Source organism: Aspergillus sclerotioniger, assembly GCF_003184525.1.
Source record: "Aspergillus sclerotioniger CBS 115572 chromosome Unknown BO94scaffold_2, whole genome shotgun sequence".
Lineage (NCBI taxonomy): Eukaryota > Fungi > Ascomycota > Eurotiomycetes > Eurotiales > Aspergillaceae > Aspergillus > Aspergillus sclerotioniger.
In genome coordinates, this window is record NW_020290992.1 from 1,039,182 (window position 1) to 1,060,654 (window position 21,473).

Sequence of the window (21,473 nt, forward strand, 5' to 3'; positions counted from 1 at the left end):
ATCATCGGTCTTTCTACTAGACTCCGGGCTGGTGCGCTTTGTTTCTCGTTCCATATGCTGTCTCGATCCTCCAACAGCGCAGCAGGTCTACTGAGCTGCCGGCTGCTTCCAGAATGCAGAGCGAGCTTCCTCCCTTCCGCATTGCGCCGGCGTAATGGCGCTATCCGGTTCGAATCCACCGAAAGTGATGCCCAAGACACACCGCTGCCGTCGCCTCATCCCCCTCGTGCTCATCGACCCCCCCGTCAACGCCGTCCACACAAAAGGAGCCGAGGTAGGAAGGTACCAATCTCAGTGAGCACGCTCGGGAATCCTGGTGAGGTGGTGGTCGTGCAGGAACGACAACGCCGCCAATTGCGCAAAGCGAAAGAAGGACCGAAGGAGATCTTTGACAGGACTGCTCTTCCTTTATTTTTGAGGGAAATAGAGAACGACGATAATTATGTCGATAGCGAACTGTTGAAAACCCGTGTCGAAAGTTTACGTGACAATTTACAACCCCAACACAAGTTGACCGTTGCCGATTGGGAGGGCCTTCGAAATGAGCTCCAATCGTCCTTTACATATCGCCAATTATCGGACTACATATCAGAAACGAGAGAAGACAGTTCGAATCAGGATGGGACAAAAGTTGCGCAATGGACACCCGGGATTTCAGAGTTCCTAGAAACAGGCGATCTTTCTTCTCGAAGAGGTGTCGCTGATAGAGTCGCCCCATCGCAGGCTCTCATGGGAAAACACCTACTTGCTGAAAGGATCCTCCGTGACTGCTGGCATCTCGGAGTTCTTGATGAAGTCGGTCAACTAGATATGCATCTGCCTACGCCCGCATTATCTCTACTCCTCAACTCGCAGCACTTTTCTTTCGAGGAATTAGCCAGCTTACATGAGGCAAACATTGATGTCATGCATGCATTTGGGCTTGTGAGGATTACAGGACGGCAGCGTATCTGTGAATCAATCTCTGAGATTATACACGATACCACCACTAGGGTTCGACAGGAAGACATTGAATTGCCACCAGACGAAACGAGGACAAAAGTCAACAATCGCATCTTCACATCCGATTTCCTCTCATGGGTGACCAAAACATACAGAGTAGCCTTCGAACAAACAACACCGCATACGCCAAACCGAATCTTCTACCTGGTTGAGAACAAACAGGATGCGGACAACGCGCGCAGGGCCCTCAATCTTGCATATTACGGCGCAAATGCTCCTCCTGTCCCTTTTAGCACCTATGTACCCTCGACCGAGCCAGCTAGTGTCCACGATGTTGACCCCGAGAACAACACGACATGGCCCGATAGACAAAAAGCATGGTTCCGATGGGCCACACCGGCAACTCAGGCTCCCGAGATAAGCCCGTTGGACACACAGTTCTTCGATAATCACCAAACTCGCCTGTCGGACGAGCTTTTCAAGCTACTTCGACAAAAATCAGTCACTTATCATGCAAATCAAGAAACCGGCGCTGATGTCCACGAATCGGTAACAGCAGCAGTCGGCAAATGCCTTTTCTTGCGAAAGCCATTCTTCGAGGAGAGCTCGGTGAACGCCTCGCAACTCGGCAAAATGTCACTCCCAAGGACATTTACCACCGACATCCCTCGTGCGGCCCAATTCCTCCGCATGCTGGCCCCGCAGCCTGTAGACGAGCACCAACAAGCCCACCGCATCCGACTAGTCCCATCGGCCCTCAACGCCAACGTCTTCCCTCAGCTAGAGCTCGAAGTCACCGCAAAGACCAACCGCCGACCCGATGACCCGGACCCAGAACTCGCCATGCGCAGCGCAAAACTAATCCTTGCCGAGAGCAACGTGGACTACCTCCTCCCAGAAAACGGGCTCGATCTACGCTTCACCCGGAAACTAACCCGGGAGCTCCTCACCAGCTCCCAAGACAGCTTCTCCCTCAAAGCTCTGGAAGAATGTCTCCGAGGCCTCTTCACCCGCTCCATCACGAGCGACGGAGAACTCCCCCTTCCCGCATTCACACAAGTCACACTCCCCCGCGATATCCTGGGCCAGGATACAACCTCCACAGAATACATGTTCCTCCCCGTCAGCGATATCAGGGGTACACGCATCCATCGGTACGATTTCCGCGGCCAGCAGCTCAACTATGCTTTCTACGAGAGCGGTCCATTCAACCCTTACCAGACCTCTGACCTGTTCTTGAACATGGACACCGCAAAGGACGAGTCTGCATCGGCTGAGTCTGTCTCCGAGACGGACGTGTCCCGTGACGCACTGAAAGACAATTTCCACACTTTTTATAAGACCGCTTGTGCATTGGCTTTCGAGTTGGATAAGGCTCGACGTTTGGAGGCGAGCTGGGATAGTACCGGCGCTATTTAAGTATTGGGTTTGTGGTGGAGTCGATTTGTGAGCCATGTATTTATAGATTTATTTGATGATATATGTATACTATGAAAATATATTTGGAAGGCATGTCTCTACTGTGTATGGTTGTTGTCTGGTTGTGGTTGCATGTAAATGGGCGGCTCCCTGTTGAGGGTAGAATGAAAATACAATTTAAGGGTAGAACATCCATTTGTAGTTCACACGTACCATACGGGAGCAGAAAGCTTTTCACACTACTAGTAGTGTTTGGCTGTGGTACTAGACACTATGGGGCCTCTAATATTACCGGTTCGCGAAGCCCTCGAATGGCTGACATCATATCCCCACAAACTTGTAGAAATCGTCAATTCCCCTCCGAAGACCATCTTCCCACGCCGAAGGATCTTCATCGAGTTGTGCTGGCTGGATGTCTCTTTTGCGCTGACCAATCCACGGCTCTAAGGCACTGATCTTGTCTGCACCATCTCGAGGAGGTAAAATGCCCTGGATAGCAGCGCCAAAGAACCGCAATGCATCACTGTACCCCAAGTCCCAGCCATGAGTAAAGCTTTGGCGTTGATGGGGGCTCCAAGAGCTTGTAGTCTGTGACGAGGCCTTTTCTCGGAAGTGCGATTGTTCGGCTGTGGCTTGTTTGGTCTTTTCACGGACGTGTGCTTGGGGTATCGTCAAGCAGCTGGGCATTTGGACGGTACCGTTCAGAAAATCTGCCCTGAACTGAGGAATGGCGCTTTTGCAGCCTCCGAAGACTTGTTGTTTACTTTTTTCTTGACCGTCGTCGATATATATAAGCAAGGATTGATCAATCGCCCTGGCTATCTTTAGAACCTCGTCATAGCATTCACACATGTCTGAGGCACTTTCACACCCAGAGGATATCGAAAGTCCAACTACCCCAGACATTCCATGAAATGTTACCTCCTGTGCTAGGAAGGCGACACAGTCCCTAGCTACTGTCCGATTCTCTGCATTGGCACAGAGATTAATGCCACTGGAGCTAGTGTGGAAGTCAATGAGAATCCCGATACCGTGATACCGACATTTTTCGATTAGATGCTTCACGATATTCCAGCAACTGTGATACACCTGTGATGGCTCCCCTTCGAACGCTGTCCCTAGGCAGAACAGAGGCCCAAGGGAGTAAAAACTTAGTGGTAAGCGAAGAGTTCTGCATTTTGCTACATCTTTGAGCCAAATGAGATCGTCATCGGATAAAGCTGATAGCCAGTGGGTTTCCCACTTCCGCCTTGTTTCTTCGAGTCCGTTGGAGGCTATCGACCTAATTGTGCCGGAAGATCATTCAGTATCTGTAGGGAAATAATACCCACCAAAGGGAGAGTTGAGTTGATTCTAGTACCCACTTTTTGAGGAACTGTAACTCACTTGACCCGGCTGGATCTTCCCGTGGTATGCTATTGCTCAGCTGAGGGCCAAGAACAAAGACGGACCCCAAGTTCGCTCCATATTGACTTCGGAAACGGAGTATGTCCTGATCCCTGGGAGGAAGGGGGCAATATAGTTCTGACATGTCAAGACCGGGAAAGTGAAGGTCTCTTCGGTTAGAATCGGGGTTTGCTGCTGGTTAGTTTGGCTAGGATGTCTATAGAGACGAAGACTGAGGATGATTTGGGGTGTGATTCAAAAATAATGATAAATAAGTAACATATGAGGCGGTCAGATGAAAAGCATGGGATCGCCAGCTGCACGATAATGTCATTCGAGTCTGAATTGGCCGGCAGCACTTGACCTCACCAGATCAGATGAGTTTCCTAAAGCGGAGATTCCTTGCAAGTAACAGTGAAAACCCTCTCTTTATAGCGCTAAGTAACTGGTGCCACGTACGGCTACTAGAAGGAAAGAAAATATTAGAACTTTCTTTGTTGAAACATGGTAGAATTAATAACGGGTGCGTGCTGGGGAGAAAGCAAGTCAAACAAGGTTAACGACTTGACGTAGTTGCCGGTTCGAGTCCATCATTTTGGGCTAGCGAGGGGCTCCGCATTTGGCCGGGTGTCCGTGCAGCTGAAAATGTTGCCTGTCATCCTTCGTTCCCTAAAGCCTCGCCCCCCCTCTATTTATATGTGGTTGGCAGGTTAGTTTATATTATTGTCTCCGCATTCCCCTTCTAGTATTCCAGTTCCCCCAGTCTAAAGCTATAGCAGTTCCCGACCGTACTGCTGTTCTAAGGTCTCATCAATGCGCCCAGTCATGAAGCTGATGCGGATACAGTAACAGGCAAGGCATGGAGAGAACACGGGTCGCTAAGGTCAGTCTAGTAGATTGGTGCCTCAATCGCGGCTTGGAGCATGACTTTGGAACCCCGACTAATGGCTTTCTCTGGGGATCAGGTTGAAGATGTGACCTTGGCGCGCCGAGGCGAACAGGTGGTCGGCACACTCCACCTCACCCCTCATCATATTATTTTCTCCCACATCCCCCGTCAACCGACACAACCCAACCACAGGCTCCTGCTGCCCGGCCCAAGGAGCTCTGGATCACATACCCCATCATCTCTTTCTGTACTTGTCGTCCCACGCCTTCCGCAGCCCGCCAGCCGTCCTCAATTCGCATCCGTTGTCGTGATTTTACATTTGTCTGCTTCTACTTCACCACTGAGAACAAGGCGCGTGATGTCTATGAAACCATCAAGTGCTGGACTTGCAAGGTGGGACGGATCGATAAGCTCTACGCCTTCACATATCGGCCCCCTCCTCCAGAGCAGAAATTCAATGGCTGGGATCTGTATGATCCGAGAAAGGAGTGGATTAGACAAGGTGTCGACCGGGATGGCTCGGGCTGGCGTATATCTCAGCTGAACACAGACTATGGGGTAAATGTCTACAAATACAAATGTGTGAATTGTGGTATTGACTGCCCCCTTCCAGTTTTCTGCAACCTACCCTGCTCTTCTCCCCGTGCCCTCGGCCATCTCAGACAACACACTGAATCACGCTGGGAAGTATCGGTCTAGAGCGAGAGTACCGGTGTTGACGTATCTCCATCCCGTAAACAACTGCTCCATAACAAGAAGCTCGCAGCCCCTTGTGGGCGTGCGTCAGAACCGAAGCATCCAGGATGAAACTTTACTGGCAGCCATTTTCTCGACCTCTCGTTCAGAGAGACCGCTCGCCAGCTTTATCCCATCTGGGTTTGGCCTTGAATCATCACATACGTCACAAGAAAATGCTCCACGCAGTCACATGCTGGCTGATCTGACGGTCCCTGAGGACTTTGAAGACGAGATGCTGACATCGTTTCCTGGGGATCCGGAAGAACGGCCTCAAATATACGGCGCTCAGCAGCACAATTTGATTGTTGATGCCCGACCCACTGTTAACGCCTTTGCCATGCAGGCTGTTGGTCTTGGGTCGGAGAACATGGACAACTATAAATTTGCTACTAAGGCTTACCTTGGCATTGACAATATTCACGTGATGAGAGATTCTTTGAACAAGGTGATTGACGCATTGAAAGACTCCGATGTCATCCCACTAGGTCCAAGCAAAGATCAGCTTGCACGGAGTGGCTGGTTGAAACACATCTCTGGCATCCTGGATGGTGCTCGGTTGATCGCTCGGCAGGTTGGGCTTCAGCATTCGCACGTCTTGATCCACTGCTCAGATGGATGGGATCGAACAAGTCAGTTAAGCGCATTGAGTCAGATCTGTCTCGACCCTTACTATCGAACGATGGAAGGTTTCATGGTTTTGGTGGAAAAGGACTGGCTCTCCTTTGGGCACATGTTTCGGCACAGGTCGGGCCATCTGAACAGCGAAAAATGGTTTCAGATAGAGAACGAGCGCATCGGGGGAGATTCTAACCGTGGATTTGGTGAAGGAGGCGGTGCAGGCAGAGCCATCGAAAATGCATTCCTGAGCGCCAAAGGCTTCTTCAACCGAGAAAACACCAGTCGCGACTCCCTTGGCGAATCGGATGGAGAGATGCAGAACTATGACGCGGAGAACATGAAGAAAGCCAGCTCGATACCCAGGACAGCTGCCGCTGAAATGGAGGTGACCAAGGTGAAGGAGACTAGTCCCGTCTTTCACCAATTCCTCGATGCGACGTATCAATTGCTACACCAGTACCCAACGCGATTTGAGTTCAACGAACGTTTCCTGCGTCGACTATTGTACCATCTTTACTCGTGTCAGTACGGCACGTTCCTCTTCAATAGCGAGAAGGAGCGTGTGGACTGGAGCGCGAAGGAACGAACTCGAAGCGTATGGGACTACTTCCTGGCGCGGAGGGAGCAGTTCTCCAACCCACAGTACGACTCTCAGATCGACGACCACAAGCGTGGAAAAGAGCGGCTTATCTTTCCTCGAATCAATGAGGTGAGGTGGTGGAGTGAAGCCTTCGGTCGAACCGATGCGGAGATGAATGGTGTGCGGTCATCTGGTTCTCGGCCACCTGCTGGTCGCGATACCACTAGTGCCGAACCGTCGCCAGTCTTGACCGGCATTGAAACCGCTAATCATGCTCTCGGCGCTGGATCGTCTGGCAAAGACACCCTCAATGCGGCCTCAGCTGGAATGGCAGCAGTAACTGCGGGGATTTCAAGTCTCGCTTTTACTAGGAGTAAAGATGACAGCCCGGACGCTAAGAGCTTGAATCAGATGGAAGTTGAGATGCAATGATCCGCCTCGAGAAAACATTCTATGAAAGTGTGCATACAAATCGATGTATCTACGGTGGCCTGGTGGAGGATGGTCTGGATAGGCCCAGAGGGAACGTGAATATGCGTGTCATCTATGCGTGTCTGCCTGTTGTTCTTATGTTTGACGCTGCATTTCTCCCCGGGTGGGGGAGTAGAGTACAGTTTACCGTCAAACTACGATTGCATGAATACAAGAATGAGGTCCAGCACTAGCAGTCCGGATGCTGGATTGGGATATGATGGGTTTGCAAGTCCGCTCCAGTCTGTGGTCGCGTTTGGGTTAGCCGGCGCCTGTTGCAACGGATAGATATCGCGAGGAGGAACTTGTCCCATGGGGCACTAGATAGACGAGCTGGGAACCGTAAGAACGGGACGGGACCGTGCCTGAGGGCCTGAAAGGTCAGGCGGAGAGCGACCGAGCTGGCAAGCTAAGGGGTCTTGGCGGGCCCGAAGGGGGAAGGTGCCCGCGCAGCAGCAAGCGAGGTTGAGCCCTAGCCCAGAACCGCCAGCAGAAGCCCTAATGGCAAAAACCCCCCACTAACGCCGGACTTCTCAAAACTGACTTGACCGCCGCCGCCCATTTCGCCCTCGAACGACATCCCCTAACCGCCGTTTCCTCGCCAGTTCAAATCCCCCAGCAGAAACGCAACAATGGCCGCTGTCCAGGGAGCTATTTCGAAGCGCCGCAAGTTCGTCGCCGACGGTGTCTTCTATGCTGAGTTGAACGAGTTCTTCCAGCGCGAGCTGGCTGAGGAGGGATACTCCGGCGTCGAAGTCCGTGTCACTCCCACCGTGACCGACATCAGTACGTCGCCCGATTTATTTTGCGTTTCATCATCCTAGACCCAGTGTGTTGTGGAAGCCGAAGGCCGGAAATGGAAAATGAAGATCGTCGAAAAGGAAAATTTTATATACGAGGAGGAAGCAATTGCAGGGATGGGCTGGCGATCAACAACTGGAATGGATTGAATATAAAAAAGATGGAAAAACGTGCCAGTTGCTAACGGATGCTTTCTTTTTTGCAGTCATCCGTGCCACCCACACCCAGGAGGTTCTCGGTGAGCAGGGCCGCCGCATCCGCGAGCTCACCTCCCTCATCCAGAAGCGCTTCAAGTTCCCCGAGAACTCCGTTTCCCTCTATGCCGCCAAGGTCCAGAACCGCGGTCTGTCCGCCGTCGCTCAGTGCGAGTCCCTCCGTTACAAGCTCCTCAATGGTCTCGCCGTCCGCAGAGCCTGCTACGGTGTTCTCCGTTTCATCATGGAGAGCGGTGCCAAGGGTTGCGAGGTTGTCGTTTCCGGAAAGCTCCGTGCTGCCCGTGCCAAGTCCATGAAGTTCACTGTACGTTTTTATCGAAACCCAGCCTTTTCCAACACATCTCGAATGGTCGAATCGGTTCCGAATCTGTGGTGGATTTGAGAAGCATTCAATAACTACAAAATCTGCGATCAACGAAGCGACTGACGGACCGGTTCAACCACTCGGGGAAATCAACACGATCATGGAATAAGAATCTGAGGACTGACTTAATTCTCGAACAGGACGGTTTCATGATCCACTCCGGTCAGCCCGCCAAGGAGTTCATCGACAGCGCCACCCGCCACGTTCTCCTCCGCCAGGGTGTCCTCGGTATCAAGGTTAAGATCATGCGTGGTTCCGACCCCGAGGGCAAGGCCGGCCCCCAGAAGACTCTTCCCGATGCCGTCACCATCATCGAGCCCAAGGAGGAGCAGCCCATCCTCCAGCCCGTCAGCCAGGACTACGGTGCCAAGGCCCTCGCCGCTCAGCAGGCCGCCGAGCAGCAGCGTCTTGCCGAGCAGCAGGCCGCCGAGACCCAGGAGGGTGCCCCTGCCGAGGCTTTCACCCAGGAGTAAAATGGTTTCTTTTCTTAGGCCCTGCTCTTTTTTCTTCCATCCTCTGTCCGTCCTATCCTAACCTTATATCTCTTACCTGACGCAACAAATAAACAACTATGATCCTCTTCCAAAAAAGCTGTTTATTTTCTCTCCTCTTCTTTCCCTCAATCCCCCCTACTCTCTCTCCCTCTTATCTCCCCAATGCGGCGAATTGTTGAACGGCAAAGTTCAGCTTTCTCCTCGAAGGGTTTCCCATTCCTAGTGAAATATCTAGGTAGGAACAACATCCCATGAGATACCAAGTGATGTCCGATACCATGACATTGGGGGTTCTGAAGAATGCGTCAGGTATAGTCACGTCTTACGGATGTGGAATGAGAAATATGGGCAGGGTTCAAAGGAATTGGAACGATCGGCGTACGAAGAAAAAATCGTTTGGTCTAGCAAAAAAAAGGGATATGCATTCATGATCACTTAAAGAAGTTGTTGGGGTATCTACGTAACTGTTGCCTTCTGTAGTTTGGGCTGGAAGGGCCTATGGGCCGTAGTGAAGAGCAAGTCATCTTGAGATATGTTTTCAAGGGAACGGTCATGAGTCTCAAAATTCTTTTTTGCTTTTGATTGTATCCTCTTGCTAACTTGGGTAATAATCAATCATGGCATCGGCTATTTTCTATAAACATCTATCGTCTACGCATGTCCTTGCATTGATCTTCCGTCGTCGCTCAGAGGAAAGCTTCGATGTTGATCTCCAGGGTGCTGACGGGGTACTTCAACTCGTAGTTCTCCAGCACCGTCGGGTGCAAGATACCGAAGGCACCGATCACGTGGTCCTTGCCGGCTATGCGCACGTGAACGGAAGCGGCGTGGCCGGGGAAGTATGTGGGTTCTGAGGCATCCAGTTAGCAAGCTTAAAATGGCATTCTCAAGGTCTGGTCCCAGTGGCTTACCATCGAGCTCCTCGATCCAGTACTGAGAATCACTCATAGCCGAGTTCTCAAGGCCCTCCTCGCCGGTCATGAAGGCACTCTTGAGCATGGCCATGACGCGGTCCAGAAGACCGTGCACAACCTCGAATCCACTCGTCTTGCCGTACCAGGCAGCGGCAAAGTGTCTCTCGTTGCGGCTCTTGCGCTCCAGAGACATGTCCTTAAAAGCAACGTCGCTGACCTCGAAGATCTTCATGGGCACGGCATGGTGCTTGTTCTCGCGGATGGTCTTAAGCAGACCAGGCAGCAAGCTCGTGCGGACAACCTGGAATTCAGTGGTCTTGGGGTTGGCCAGCTTGACAGCAGTGTTTCCGTCATCCTTGCGGTTGAGCCAAGCGAAGTTCTCGTCGTGCGAGCACAAGATCAGTGGCAGCACCTCAGACCAGCCTGCCATTGCGGCCTCCGTGCGCACAATATCGGTGAGCTTGTTGATGGGGAGAGGCTGGGCAACAGTACCAGACTTGCTGGGGAAAGACCGGGGGAGCGAGTTGAAGCCGTAGGCAATGGCAACGTCCTCCATGATATCTGCTTGGTGGAGCACATCGGCTCTGGTTGGAGGAACAAAAACATCGATCAAGTCGGGGTTCGTAGTGGAGGGCTTCGCATCGTAAGCCATCTTCTTCAGAAGAGTGCTGATCTCTTCGGGAGAGAGCTCCAGTCCACAACACTGGTTGATGTAAGAGACCTCGGCCTGCGCCGTACGGGGAGCAATGTCCGGCACGATTCTGGTCTCGTTGTTGTGCTCAGAGATCACCTTGACAGGCTCAATCCTATTTGTCCAGTAAGTACGAGCTGAATCCCAGTGACCATAAGAAAGGGCGCCTACGTGAATGGCTCAGAGGTGTACTGGGAGAACATGGAAACCATGATACGGTTCACGATCTCGAGCTTAGTCTTATCAAGCGCAGTAATCTCGATGAAGATATTCTTAGTGTCCAGGGTGATCTTCGAGTGGTCACCGTTGATGATGGGGGGGAGAGAGCAGACGGTCCTCTTCGAGTCGTAGATCACCGGGTAGACTGGGGAGTCGCGGATGATGTGGAGGTACTTGCCCAAATGCTTGTCTTTCTGTTAAAAAGTAAGGACCCGGTTCGTTCGTCAGATCGCGCATATATAGTCATACCTCGTAGAAAGCCATCAACTCCTCGCCATTCATTTCCTTGGTCTGGTTGAGTGGGACAAACTTAATGTCCTTGGGAGGAAGTGCCTCATATGTGAAGGGTCCCTGGATGGTGTCCAAGTCGTGGGTACCGATCGAAACGAGGGTTCTTTGCCTGGCGAGGTTCTGGTGGAGCTTATCTTGCAGGGCGATGAAGGATTCGTAACGCGCTTGGTCGAACTTCACATTGCGGAGAATAGCACCGGAGACGAGAGGACGGATTTTCATGGTCTATTCCATAGTATTAGTCCCCGTTATGTCGAGCCAAACTCTTGGTCATGACTCACATCCTCCTTCACGATAATCGTCTGAATTTCTCCATTGGCGGGCTCGGCCAGCTTGTAGTTGGGGATAGGCTGGCGGCCAAGGAAGATGTTGAGCATGAGGGAGATACCCTCAAAGCACAACAGATCATAGCTGCAAATCACTCAATATATGAACTCTAAACCATCAAACACATCGCGGGTGCGTACCGGTTGGCGGGGATCTCAATCTTGAGCTGCGGGGGCTCCTGCTTTCCGTTCACGATGGGTCTGTCGGAGTTGGTGGTCTAAACCTCGTCAACACTGTGGCTCGCAGGGGGCCAGGTAGGTGGGGGGAAATTTTACATCTTCGTCGAGTTCAATTCCTGTTCAGAGCAGCTGTCAGCGCATTGCCCCGCCAAACCCGGTTCAGAATGTCCGACGTACCGAATTCGAAGCATAGCTCGTCAAACTCCTCGGTGGTATAGCTAAAGCGCGTGGTCAGTATAGATGACGGACTCCAGGGTGGTTTGATGCGCATACTCCCGGCCGAGCGCCTTGAAAAGCGCCTCCTTGTCGACGGAGATAGTAGGCATGGTGATAGCGGGGGGTGAGTCAAGACAGGGTAACAAGAAAAGCCAGCGAACGAGAATTCAACAGACTTCCGGGCACTAGGAATTGTCTGCGTAGGGTCCACCACGACCTGGACGGCAAGAGTTCAACGGTAGAAAGGACGAACAAGAGGAGCGCGGAATTCAGTCGGACTGTCTGCCACCGTTTGGGTAAGTCGCCGTAGTCGTAGTCATAAAGTCTTTTGTTCCCTGTTGGGGCTTGACCCTCTTTCCAGGCGGCGTCGGCCAAGCCACTGGGATGCACCGCCACAGGCCATCACCCCTCCTTCTCCTTGAGTCTGTCTTCCTTGAGTGCGGCCCTGACCTCACCGGACTCGGACTCCCGTACGGGACAGTACACCGCCTGCTTGCGCTCTCCTCACCAGCCACAGAATGCCTCCAAGTCGAAAGTAACCTCCAGCAGCCCATCCCGTCACCTTCGCAATCTCCCCCCCCCCTCAAGTGCCGCCCACAGATCAGCTTGATATCCCCTTTTGCAAGATCTTCTTTGAATCCCCCACACATTCCATACGGGGGTATCTTGATTTTCACGATTGTCTAAGGTTGGACCATAACTATCTAGTCCCGGTCCAATTGTTGAGGTATGATGCTCTCGCTGCTGTTGTTGCTCAAGTGTCCTGCGGCGGCCCAAACCCCACGAAACCTCGCTCCGGGGTTCTCACTGACCTCTATCTCTTCTTCTCCCACCACGCCCCTCCCGCTAACACGGACTATTCCGGTTTCGAATAGGTGCCCAGCATCCTCGTTCCTTCATACGATAGCCCCTCCATTCCGGATTGCCTGTTCTCCAGGAAATATTCGTCGTGTTCGCGTGCGAGCGGGTCGGATCGTAGCCTGAGCGAGGACTTGGACCGGTCATATCCTTGCTTAACTACTTATTCCCTAATTCTCAACCTCACTGTTACACATTATTATTCGCAATGGAGGGTCAGGGTGAAAACGACGAGCTCTACCCCATCGCCGTCCTTATTGATGAGTTGAAGGTATAGTCGCCCTCGTGACCATCCCATCCCTGACCCCTCGAGCATCGGTGGTCCTGATTCTTGAAACCCCTAGCATGACGATGTACTCCTGCGCCTCAATGCCATCCACCGTCTGTCGACTATCGCCTTGGCTTTAGGGCCCGAAAGGACCCGGGAGGAGCTGATCCCTTTCCTTGATGGTTAGTACCGGCAAAACAAGAGGGATGGTACTGGCCAAAGCATACCCCTAACACCTGCGCTATAGATTCTGTCGAGGATGAAGACGAGGTCTTGACCGCACTAAGTGAGGAGCTGGGAAACTTTATAGAATATGTCGGTGGTCCAGAGTACGGGCATGTACTCCTCTCTCCGCTCGAGAACCTGGCCGCTATCGAAGAGCCTCTGGTCAGAGAGAAGGTAGGAATCCGCAACCGATCTGTTCCGTCACTGGGCCATCGTGGTAACCATATCCTAGGCCGTGGAGTCTCTCAACAAGATCGGTGAACAACTGTCCGAGAAGCAGATCGAAGAGAATTTCATCCCGATGGTTCTACGCCTGTCAAAAGCCGACTGGTTCACCTCGAAGGTTTCCGCCACCGGCCTCTACTGTGTTCCGTACAGGAAAGCTTCCCAGTCATCACAGCAAACTCTTCGGCAATACTATGGAGGCCTCGTGCATGACGACACACCGATGGTGAGGAGACAGTCGGGGAATAACTTGGCGAAGTTTATCAAAGAATTGAATACCCAGATCGTCATTGACGAAATGATACCCTTGTTCCAACACCTCGCAACCGATGAGCAGGACAGCGTGCGCTTGCTTACGGTAGACGTTCTCATCTCGATCGCGGAGGAGATTCCCAAGGAGCAACAACCCAGCCACGGCGTTCTCTTGACCTCCTTGCGAAACCTGTTCGAGGATAAGAGCTGGAGAGTCCGGTATATGGTTGCTGACAGATATGAGAAGGTACTTTTGTCCTGGCAGTTTTACTTTCCTACACTGGATTGCTCTGACCTCATTGATAGATCGCAAAAGCCGTGCATGAAGAAGTTGTGACTCGTGACATGGTTCCCTCATTTGTCAAGCTTCTCAAGGATACCGAAGCCGAAGTCCGTACTGCCATTGCTGGCCAAATTCCAGGTATGACTTTTGTTCCCCCGAGGCGCTGTCGTCGGCTAAGTATGTCATAGGCTTCTGCAACCTGATTGACCGGGAGACGTTGCTTAATGAGATCATGACTAGCGTGGAGGATCTAGTTTCGGACCCCTCTCAGCATGTGCGCGCGGCTCTTGGTACTCAGATTAGCGGTCTTGCCCCGATCCTAGGAAAGGACGAGTCAGTATCACATATTCAAAGGCATCGTCTGGTTAGACTGCTTACATTTTCTGTCCAGGACCATTGCACACCTCCTTCCTATGTTTTTGCAAATGCTTAAAGATGAGTTCCCGGATGTTCGCCTGCATATCATCTCCAAGCTGGAATTGGTCAACAAAGGTAGGAATGAGATATGCATCCCTTAACGAGGAGTACATATGCTGATCGCTATAGTCATCGGTATCGATCTCCTCTCTCAGTCGCTTCTTCCCGCTATTGTCCAGCTGGCTGAAGACAAGCAATGGCGAGTTCGCCTCGCAATTATCGAATATATCCCCCTGTTGGCAAGTCAGTTGGGAGTCCAGTTCTTCGACGAGCAACTCAGCGATCTCTGCATGGGCTGGCTTGGTGATACCGTCTTCTCTATCCGAGAGGCTGCCACTCAAAACTTGAGGAAGCTGACAGAAGTATTCGGTGTCGACTGGGCTAAGGGTTCCATCATCCCCAAGGTGATGGCTATGGGCCAGCACCCCAATTACTTGTACAGGATGACAACATGCTTCGCCATCTCCGTATGTGGATCAGTTTTCCCGACAAAACGTTGTGCCCGCTAACTCAGCCTAGACTCTTGCTCCCGTCGTCTCGATGGATATCATTGAAAATTCGATCCTTCCAATCTTGGATAGACTTGTCTCCGACGAAATCCCCAATATCAGGTTCAATGTGGCCAAGTCCTATGCTGTATTGATCGATACCCTGCGACGCCTCCCCGCGGAGGGAACCATCACAGAACTGGAGAAGGCCGGCAAAACCGCCACGCCAACTCCGCGGGGACAGGATCTCATCCAGCAGAGAATTCTCCCCAGCTTGGAGAAGCTGCAAGAAGATGACGACGTCGACGTTCGGTACTTCGCAACGACTGCCGCAGGCGGCCACGAGGAAGTCATGCAGACTTCACCGTAGGCTACTTTCCCGACCCGGCGTAGGCCAGCACCTGCATGTCATTGCAAAGCACCTTGGGTGTGAGTGGAAATAATAACACGGCACTCGCACTAATTTGGGTGGAATTCCAGTTTTGTCAAACTTAGAAATGGTCAGAGCGTCTCACTGGTACGAAATGCTCATGGCGTTCTAAATGTAGAGTCTTTTGGTCCACGATCAACAATCCTGCAAAAATCAAATCATGTCTCCCCAGTATGTAATAGTAATTGCGTAGCGCCGATATTTCCACGCGAGTAACTAATGCAGTGATGACCTGATACCCCTTCGGCATCATGTGATTCCGACCCCAGGAGGCGCTATTTCCGTAAAGCCGTCGGCGTAAGCCAGGCATCCGTTTATTAATCCTCGGTCCACGTGTAGTTCCTGAGTCGGGAATAGTTACTCGATTTCTCAGGCTCCCTCTGAACATTGTCGGGGATACCGTCCGTTTTCTTGTCGGTTAATCTTTATTCGCAGCGGTAGGCGCAATGTCGTTCTCATGGCCGTGGCATTTCATCACCCTCTCCGACGCCGAGAAGCAGCAACGTCGCGAGCTTCTGGATCTACGTGGGTTCTACGCTCAATGCTCCGTGTTGGTTGCTCTTGTTCTAGTCCGGGTGTATAAAATGACTTTGGGGCTGCCCCTGCCACTGAAAAGCCGACTGAGAGGCGCTCACGGCGCAAGAACCTGGAAAGATCCTGGTTAGACTCGCCGCCATTTGCTGGTTGGATGGAGACCCGAAGACAGTACATCGTTTGTCTAATCTGGCTCGGCTGGCTTCTGGGCCTCTCGGTATGGAATTCCGGTGAAGGTGGGTCAATTGCTTTCATTGCCAGGGAAGTATCGGAGACGGTCGAGCTTGAAGTATGAACACAGACAGGGTGATTACATTTGTCTGAGCTCCGATTTGCCAGGACTCGCTTGTTGTCCATTCAAGCTCCCGCCAAGTCCCATACTTTATCTATTTTCCATCCCCCATCGTGGAGGCACCAGCTAAGCTGTCATCGTTTCGAGTAGATTACCTCCACTTCACCAAAGCTCTCGCACATGTCAGCCTTTCCCAACTCCCCTTGCAGGTGCTCATGTCACCGGCCTTGTACTTGAGCGCATCGCCAGGTTCGCCGTCCGTCATGTCGGTTCTAACCTCCGTTCCGCAACCCACCATCAATGCTTATCATCGTTTATTTGGTCGATTGGTCCTCTCGCCATTGCTCATCGCCCATGCCTTCTTGTACGACTCGTTCTTTCTCCAGTCGAGCCACCCGGACTTCGGCTCTCTCTTTGCGAAGCGCATTCGGGATACTGACGTCCAGTGGGGTATTGCTGCAGTCACCATGGCTGTTGCGGCCGCTTTGTTCGCTCGTCCCGCCAAGATGCCTCGCTGGGTACGTTGGTTGAAACCGTCTTCCGCAAAAACTAGACAGCAGATCTTCTATATTGGGCATGTGTCGATTGTGGGAGCGTTGGAACTTGCGGCATTCTCTCATGTTTCAGTGGCACGGGTCTATATCCTCGAGTCCTTAATGAGCTCTGTCATTAATTTTGGATGTTGCTGGTTGATGCAGTAGATGGGGTTCGGTACTGGTGCTGGTGCATTGATTGCGGATGATCTTTGGCAAGGGTAGATTGTGAAGCTCCTTAAAGAGTAGTTTGCAGCTCTCTAGCGTGGAGTTGGTTAAAATGATTTTTCTCTAGACAAGTCCGGCAATAGTATAGACTAGGAGGATAGTATGAATCTATACATCCGAATGAACTGTAGTGTGATATGAGTGATTCCATTTTCTCGAAACTCTTATGGTAGGCTAAAATTTGTGCTCAGTTTTACCCCATGGATCTGTTCATAAGAGTGATATATTCATGATAGTTGTAAGAAGATAATTGTGATAAATCACAACGTCACCACATCAAGCAGCTATTGCTCAGACTGACTTCATCATGAAGACAATCCTGGGTGACTCAGGTGAGGGAGAGTGACTGAACACTAACTGGAAGGAACAATACGCACTGAGTTGTTGTGCACCTTCCCATCTCATTAGAGGCCTCTCAAATGGATTACTCTTCATTGTAACACGCTGAGAAGAGAACAGAGTGCCTTGCCCCCTCCAAATCCTTTCAAGATCCACGTTCAGACAACTGTTTATATCTGGTGGATTTCGCCCATCTTTCCTAGTTTGCATCCATCGGCCTGTTGTATTTCCCTAGGCACAGTCATGTTCAAGTACGACATCCCCACTCTTCTGGCCCTCAGCCAAAACGCACGAATCGACCTCAGCAAATTCAGTGACCAGGCCCTCGGAAGTAAGTATCTTCCAATCTGGGCATAAAGTTTGTGCAAGCAACACATCTCTCATTAACACTGCTCTTTCTCTGATGAGTAGACAATCTGCTTCGACAGCGCAAAGCCAGTACAAGTGTTTTGTCCGAGCAGCCGGTCAACCGATCAAGGAACGCATCAAATCTCTCACGCCAGAGCGAACGGACACTTTCTATCCTCGAGCCTTCTTTGCTCCATCCCTGTCGACAGCCAAGTGATCCACCGCAAGGGATTCGAGCACATGCTGATGCTGGCTTTGCTCGGTTCCTGAAGGAGCATACATCCCCGAAGCACCAGCGCGTCACGGCAGGCGGTCGAATTGTCCCAATGGAGCCGCCTCAATCCCCCACTCCCAAGATGAAGCAGCCTATACACAGCTCGAATGCAAAGACCGGTGATGAGAAATTAGCCAAAACTTCATCGAGAAATGATAATAGAAGCAAGCTTGAGAATAGGCAGCTGCTGCCAACTGATACCAACGCAAGTGTTAATGATTCCACCGCGGCATCGCAGCCAGTTCGAAGCCCTGCTAACATACTTACCATGACACCTCAGGCTGCGGGGACAATTGACCAGCAATTCCCAGGCTGTGGACAAACACCAAACCTCTTGTCTGCGGCAGCCACCGCGGGTCTGTTTGCTCCACCTAGTTTCCCTTGGTCGCTGGATAACCAGCAAATGCCTCAGGTCGGCCTACAAGCTCCTGATATCAATCTATCAGCGGCCTCGGATTATGCTATGTATGGCTTGGGGGCAGATCCACTTGCATGGCTTCCAAATATGTACCAAGCTTTGAGTACTCAAGGTCCCATGACTTCTTCCATGCCAGCAATCCACCCATATCCAACTGTCACGTCATCCTCTGACTTCTCTGCTGGGAGTAACACCAGTAGCGGAGGGACGACCTCGGTCTTTAGTCAACTTCCACCTGGATACGACTCATTGTACCCCTCTCTTGGACTTCAGTGGCATCAATATGCGTGTGGACAAGTCCCAGTTCTTAGTCAACCAATGGTTCCCAGCACTCTTCAGACACCACCGTACCAAAAGTCTCTGGAAGATGCTGCTAAAGAGCATCAGTCTCTCACCAGTCAGCTTTCACGTCTTGACAGGTATATGGCCATGCACAGTTGGGATCTAGATCCAGATTCCAAGAAGCTTTTGGTTGAGCAGCGGATGAGTTTGGTGAGAGAGTTAGACGCAGTCAGAATATACAGGGAACATCTAGAATGGGCCTCTGGAAGGTTGAGTACAGGCATTTCAGTGAAGCAGAATGCGACAAACGCCCCTCCGGTGTATGTCACCAGCAGCCTTGCGGGCAGTCAGACTCTGCTGGGCCCCGGTATATGTGCACCTGCCTCGAGTTGTGCAGTTCCAGCGTTTCCCATGCTGCCAATAGCAAACGCGCTTCCGCAACCGCTCTCCCTCAATGAGCCAGTTAACTCGGTCTTTCCGTTCCACCTCGCGCCGGACAATCATCCATACAGTAACGATACTTGCCCAACAGACGTGCGTACGAGCCGTAACTCATTCAGGGAGGTCGACTTCTCGCACGCCACACACGTTGAACCTATGAGATCAGACAAGCAGGTCCAGACATATGGCGAGGCTAAATCAAGAGCCACCGGCGAGACTGGATGGAAAACACCTACTAAGATAGCACCTTCGGATGTTCGGAAGGTGTATCATCATATTGAGGAAGCCACTCGTCGAGGCGAATCCCTGGACGGACTGCTCAAGGAGCTCTCTGCTGCTACCTCCAAGCTAGTCAGGCAAAGAATAGATGAGCTTCAGGAGTCGCGCGGGTCACTGTCAACTATGCCCGACAAACAGAGCCACAAGGTTGCAGGTAATGAGACCTATCCAGTGAGGGGATTATCGGATGGATATGAGGCGTATGCACCACTAGGGCGGCACTCAAAAAAGGGCTGGAAGTCTGGGAACGAGTCACGAATGCCTGGAGCACACGGCAAAATGGGCCCGTTCGTGAGCGAGGAGGGTGAAGAAGATGACGACGGTGTATCCACTTCGTCTTGCTTGTCAACGACGGACTCATGGGCCACTATCCATGAGGGAGAGTGAGTGTCCTTTTGTCACACCGCTTGGCAATGTCACTGGACCCCCCTAACTCTTGCTAGCAGTCGCCGTCTAGACAGAAAGATACTGGAGGGCAAGGGGAAGAGGGTGTATCGAGATATACTGACCGAAAGGTAGTAACCGCCTTAACGGTATCGACAAGCAAGCTGATTATGTTCTGCAGCAGGCCCCGCGGCCCATTCGAACATTCTGTCGTATCTGCTGAAGCCCTTCGATCGACAGCCCAACGTACTGGAGGCCAAAGCTACAGCATCATAGGCGAACAAACGACATACAAGCCACGCAGCCCTGCAACATTGGCTAATCCGACTGAGTCGGCGAGCCAGACGAGCATGGAGGACATGAGACAGCCCTACCCCCAGCTTCTCACGCAGTACTTTAACAAGGATCGGGGTCTAGCCTTCCAGAAAACGGCAGCCCTGGCTGTCTCGCAGAATGTTAATGCACATGGGTTCCTGCCCCCTTTCGAAGGCGTGGGAAATGCACCTAATAAGAACAGAACCACGCCTATGGATATCTCTCAAGGTGGAAGATGCCTGCCGAGTGGAAAGCTTCCAAGTTCGAAGCAGCATAATGGATTACGGCCAAAAGAGAAGAAAGCCCTGTTCTTCGCAAAGCCAGTTTAACAGACATGGCGGAGTCTGGTGGAGTAAGGCTCCCGTGGCGTTCACCTTTGCGTTCCTTTCTGAAACAGATGATCAGGAGAACCATCCACAAGTAAATCAGCGGTGTGTTCATGGGGAGGAGGTTGCAACCGGCGTTGGAAGAAAGCAGTTGGAGATATGACTGTATGGCATCATTGTATTACATGTATTAAGGGATCCTCTTGTCCTGGACGGTTGGACCCCATCTGATTGGAGTGTATCTTAGCTTGAGGGAATGTTTAGCCTCTTCAATGTGTGGTGTTAGGTGTTATTGTCGAGGCTCTAGGTGGAAGGTCAGTTATCATGCTGTCCAGACCAAGGAGATATGGAGATGAATCCGGCCTGGGTCAGTCTAACTGGCCTGCTGTTTGTGGTAGTGCCCAGGCGTATTTGCTTAATTACTAGCTAGGTACGAATATGACTTCGTTACTGAAGAATCGGCTGCGGGCAGGAAGAGCAGATCGTTACTGCGTAGTGAAGGAGGGAGGGCCCTCCTTGCGTGGATGATGGATTCCCCCACATCCAACCTCGGTCGTCTTACTGGTCCGCCTCAGCCACACCCCGCAAAAGATGTGAGGTCGCATCTCGTATTCTTGATTTGACCCGGGCGAGCAGGCGAGACCTACCTACTATTCCTGTAAGTGTACGGAGGACGGAGGACGGAGGACTCCCTCAGACCCTCAACAGGCCTGTTTGGGGGTTTAGAAATCCGAACCTAATCAGTCAGCGATGGCTGTGTTTCTGAGGCGAGCCCACTGTTGGCGGCGCAGCGCACGGTGAAGGAGGTGGCCAATCGGGGCGGAATGGAGTGCCTGACGACCCTATCAAAGGAACAGACAGGCCCATGGGATGGCGAGCATCCAAGCCATCCATGGGTTGATCGAACACGTCCAGAAGGGCAGCGGCATCCAGTGTGGCAAGGCACCAGCCAATCTGAACCACTCTTTTGGAGGGGGTCGATCGGATCTAAGATACCCTACAGCCTACAGAGTAGTAAGTAGTAGAGGACGCTGGAAGGGTATCGCTGATTATTACATACATAAATCCATTACCAGGGGGGAGAGGGGATATCTACCTAGCCAGTCTGGGCTGAAGAGATACCACTTCTCGATACGACATTGATAAGTGACTGACAAGCCTGGTGGAAATGGCGACAGGTTTATCGGGCTTTATCGGTACCCCTTTGGCCTCCGGACGAGCGTTTTAGCGCCAGGTTAGTGGTTTAGTGACGGTGAGACTTTGTCCGCCCGGATGGACTA

The 21,473-nt window shown here is 51.8% G+C and overlaps 8 protein-coding genes across 8 annotated transcripts; 6 read left to right on the plus strand and 2 right to left on the minus strand.

The window, feature by feature from the left end:
• The first annotated feature begins 10 nt into the window (after positions 1-10).
• On the plus strand, positions 11-2,522 carry BO94DRAFT_136889 (putative respiratory complex assembly protein Rmp1). The gene has a single exon (XM_025605700.1). It carries the CDS (start codon positions 55-57, stop codon positions 2,359-2,361), a length of 2,307 nt encoding a protein of 768 aa, XP_025472567.1. The 5' UTR covers positions 11-54; the 3' UTR covers positions 2,362-2,522.
• On the minus strand, positions 2,452-4,293 carry BO94DRAFT_530538 (uncharacterized protein). The gene is made up of 2 exons (XM_025610694.1): positions 3,726-4,293; positions 2,452-3,643 (listed from the first exon to the last, which is right to left on the minus strand). Exons 1-2 carry the CDS (start codon positions 3,890-3,892, stop codon positions 2,683-2,685), a joined length of 1,128 nt encoding a protein of 375 aa, XP_025472568.1. The 5' UTR covers positions 3,893-4,293; the 3' UTR covers positions 2,452-2,682.
• A 377-nt stretch (positions 4,294-4,670) lies between these two features.
• On the plus strand, positions 4,671-7,004 carry BO94DRAFT_580968 (phosphatidylinositol-3-phosphatase YMR1; the record flags this gene model as incomplete). Its single annotated transcript, XM_025615359.1, has 3 exons — positions 4,671-4,751; positions 4,829-5,194; positions 5,250-7,004. 3 exons carry the CDS (start codon positions 4,671-4,673, stop codon positions 7,002-7,004), a joined length of 2,202 nt encoding a protein of 733 aa, XP_025472569.1.
• Positions 7,005-7,655: 651 nt separating this feature from the next.
• Positions 7,656-8,695, plus strand: BO94DRAFT_530540 (40S ribosomal uS3 domain-containing protein). The gene is made up of 2 exons (XM_025610695.1): positions 7,656-7,829; positions 8,050-8,695. Exons 1-2 carry the CDS (start codon positions 7,676-7,678, stop codon positions 8,439-8,441), a joined length of 546 nt encoding a protein of 181 aa, XP_025472570.1. The 5' UTR covers positions 7,656-7,675; the 3' UTR covers positions 8,442-8,695.
• A 554-nt stretch (positions 8,696-9,249) lies between these two features.
• Positions 9,250-11,943, minus strand: BO94DRAFT_137134 (phenylalanine--tRNA ligase subunit beta). The gene is made up of 9 exons (XM_025605702.1): positions 11,812-11,943; positions 11,716-11,756; positions 11,635-11,654; positions 11,500-11,576; positions 11,314-11,443; positions 10,991-11,257; positions 10,694-10,935; positions 9,829-10,637; positions 9,250-9,767 (listed from the first exon to the last, which is right to left on the minus strand). The coding sequence occupies exons 1-9, from the start codon at positions 11,862-11,864 to the stop codon at positions 9,604-9,606; spliced, it is 1,803 nt and encodes a 600-aa protein (XP_025472571.1). The 5' UTR covers positions 11,865-11,943; the 3' UTR covers positions 9,250-9,603.
• A 743-nt stretch (positions 11,944-12,686) lies between these two features.
• Positions 12,687-15,201, plus strand: BO94DRAFT_136951 (protein phosphatase 2A structural subunit TPD3). The gene is made up of 9 exons (XM_025605701.1): positions 12,687-12,883; positions 12,957-13,062; positions 13,128-13,279; positions 13,338-13,829; positions 13,889-14,003; positions 14,054-14,198; positions 14,257-14,357; positions 14,412-14,749; positions 14,802-15,201. Exons 1-9 carry the CDS (start codon positions 12,821-12,823, stop codon positions 15,138-15,140), a joined length of 1,851 nt encoding a protein of 616 aa, XP_025472572.1. The 5' UTR covers positions 12,687-12,820; the 3' UTR covers positions 15,141-15,201.
• A 332-nt stretch (positions 15,202-15,533) lies between these two features.
• BO94DRAFT_530544 (rerric reductase like transmembrane component) lies at positions 15,534-16,920 on the plus strand. Its single transcript, XM_025610696.1, has 3 exons — positions 15,534-15,775; positions 15,817-15,970; positions 16,177-16,920. Exons 1-3 carry the CDS (start codon positions 15,647-15,649, stop codon positions 16,725-16,727), a joined length of 834 nt encoding a protein of 277 aa, XP_025472573.1. The 5' UTR covers positions 15,534-15,646; the 3' UTR covers positions 16,728-16,920.
• A 394-nt stretch (positions 16,921-17,314) lies between these two features.
• On the plus strand, positions 17,315-20,196 carry BO94DRAFT_507096 (uncharacterized protein; the record flags this gene model as incomplete). The annotated part of the gene is made up of 4 exons (XM_025609601.1): positions 17,315-17,457; positions 17,538-19,551; positions 19,615-19,683; positions 19,734-20,196. Exons 1-4 carry the CDS (start codon positions 17,370-17,372, stop codon positions 20,194-20,196), a joined length of 2,634 nt encoding a protein of 877 aa, XP_025472574.1. The 5' UTR covers positions 17,315-17,369.
• Between the last annotated feature and the right edge of the window lie 1,277 nt (positions 20,197-21,473).

Excerpts from the sequence above, each read along its gene's own strand:
- BO94DRAFT_136951 (XM_025605701.1), top strand. The coding sequence starts at position 12,821 with ATGGAGGGTCAGGGTGAAAACGACGAGCTCTACCCCATCGCCGTCCTT. Across the intron at positions 14,004-14,053 it reads CATTGCTGGCCAAATTCCAG|GCTTCTGCAACCTGATTGAC; the intron begins GTATGACTTTTG and ends AGTATGTCATAG. Across the intron at positions 14,358-14,411 it reads GCTGGAATTGGTCAACAAAG|TCATCGGTATCGATCTCCTC; the intron begins GTAGGAATGAGA and ends TGATCGCTATAG.
- BO94DRAFT_137134 (XM_025605702.1), bottom strand. The coding sequence starts at position 11,864 with ATGCCTACTATCTCCGTCGACAAGGAGGCGCTTTTCAAGGCGCTCGGC. Across the intron at positions 11,757-11,811 it reads TTCAAGGCGCTCGGCCGGGA|CTATACCACCGAGGAGTTTG; the intron begins GTATGCGCATCA and ends CACGCGCTTTAG. Across the intron at positions 11,655-11,715 it reads CGAGCTATGCTTCGAATTCG|GAATTGAACTCGACGAAGAT; the intron begins GTACGTCGGACA and ends TGCTCTGAACAG.
- BO94DRAFT_530540 (XM_025610695.1), top strand. The coding sequence starts at position 7,676 with ATGGCCGCTGTCCAGGGAGCTATTTCGAAGCGCCGCAAGTTCGTCGCC. Across the intron at positions 7,830-8,049 it reads TCCCACCGTGACCGACATCA|TCATCCGTGCCACCCACACC; the intron begins GTACGTCGCCCG and ends TCTTTTTTGCAG.
- BO94DRAFT_530538 (XM_025610694.1), bottom strand. The coding sequence starts at position 3,892 with ATGTCAGAACTATATTGCCCCCTTCCTCCCAGGGATCAGGACATACTC. Across the intron at positions 3,644-3,725 it reads GAGTTACAGTTCCTCAAAAA|GTCGATAGCCTCCAACGGAC; the intron begins GTGGGTACTAGA and ends CGGCACAATTAG.
- BO94DRAFT_136889 (XM_025605700.1), top strand. The coding sequence starts at position 55 with ATGCTGTCTCGATCCTCCAACAGCGCAGCAGGTCTACTGAGCTGCCGG.
- BO94DRAFT_530544 (XM_025610696.1), top strand. The coding sequence starts at position 15,647 with ATGTCGTTCTCATGGCCGTGGCATTTCATCACCCTCTCCGACGCCGAG. Across the intron at positions 15,776-15,816 it reads TTGCTCTTGTTCTAGTCCGG|CCGACTGAGAGGCGCTCACG; the intron begins GTGTATAAAATG and ends GCCACTGAAAAG. Across the intron at positions 15,971-16,176 it reads GGTATGGAATTCCGGTGAAG|ATTACCTCCACTTCACCAAA; the intron begins GTGGGTCAATTG and ends CGTTTCGAGTAG.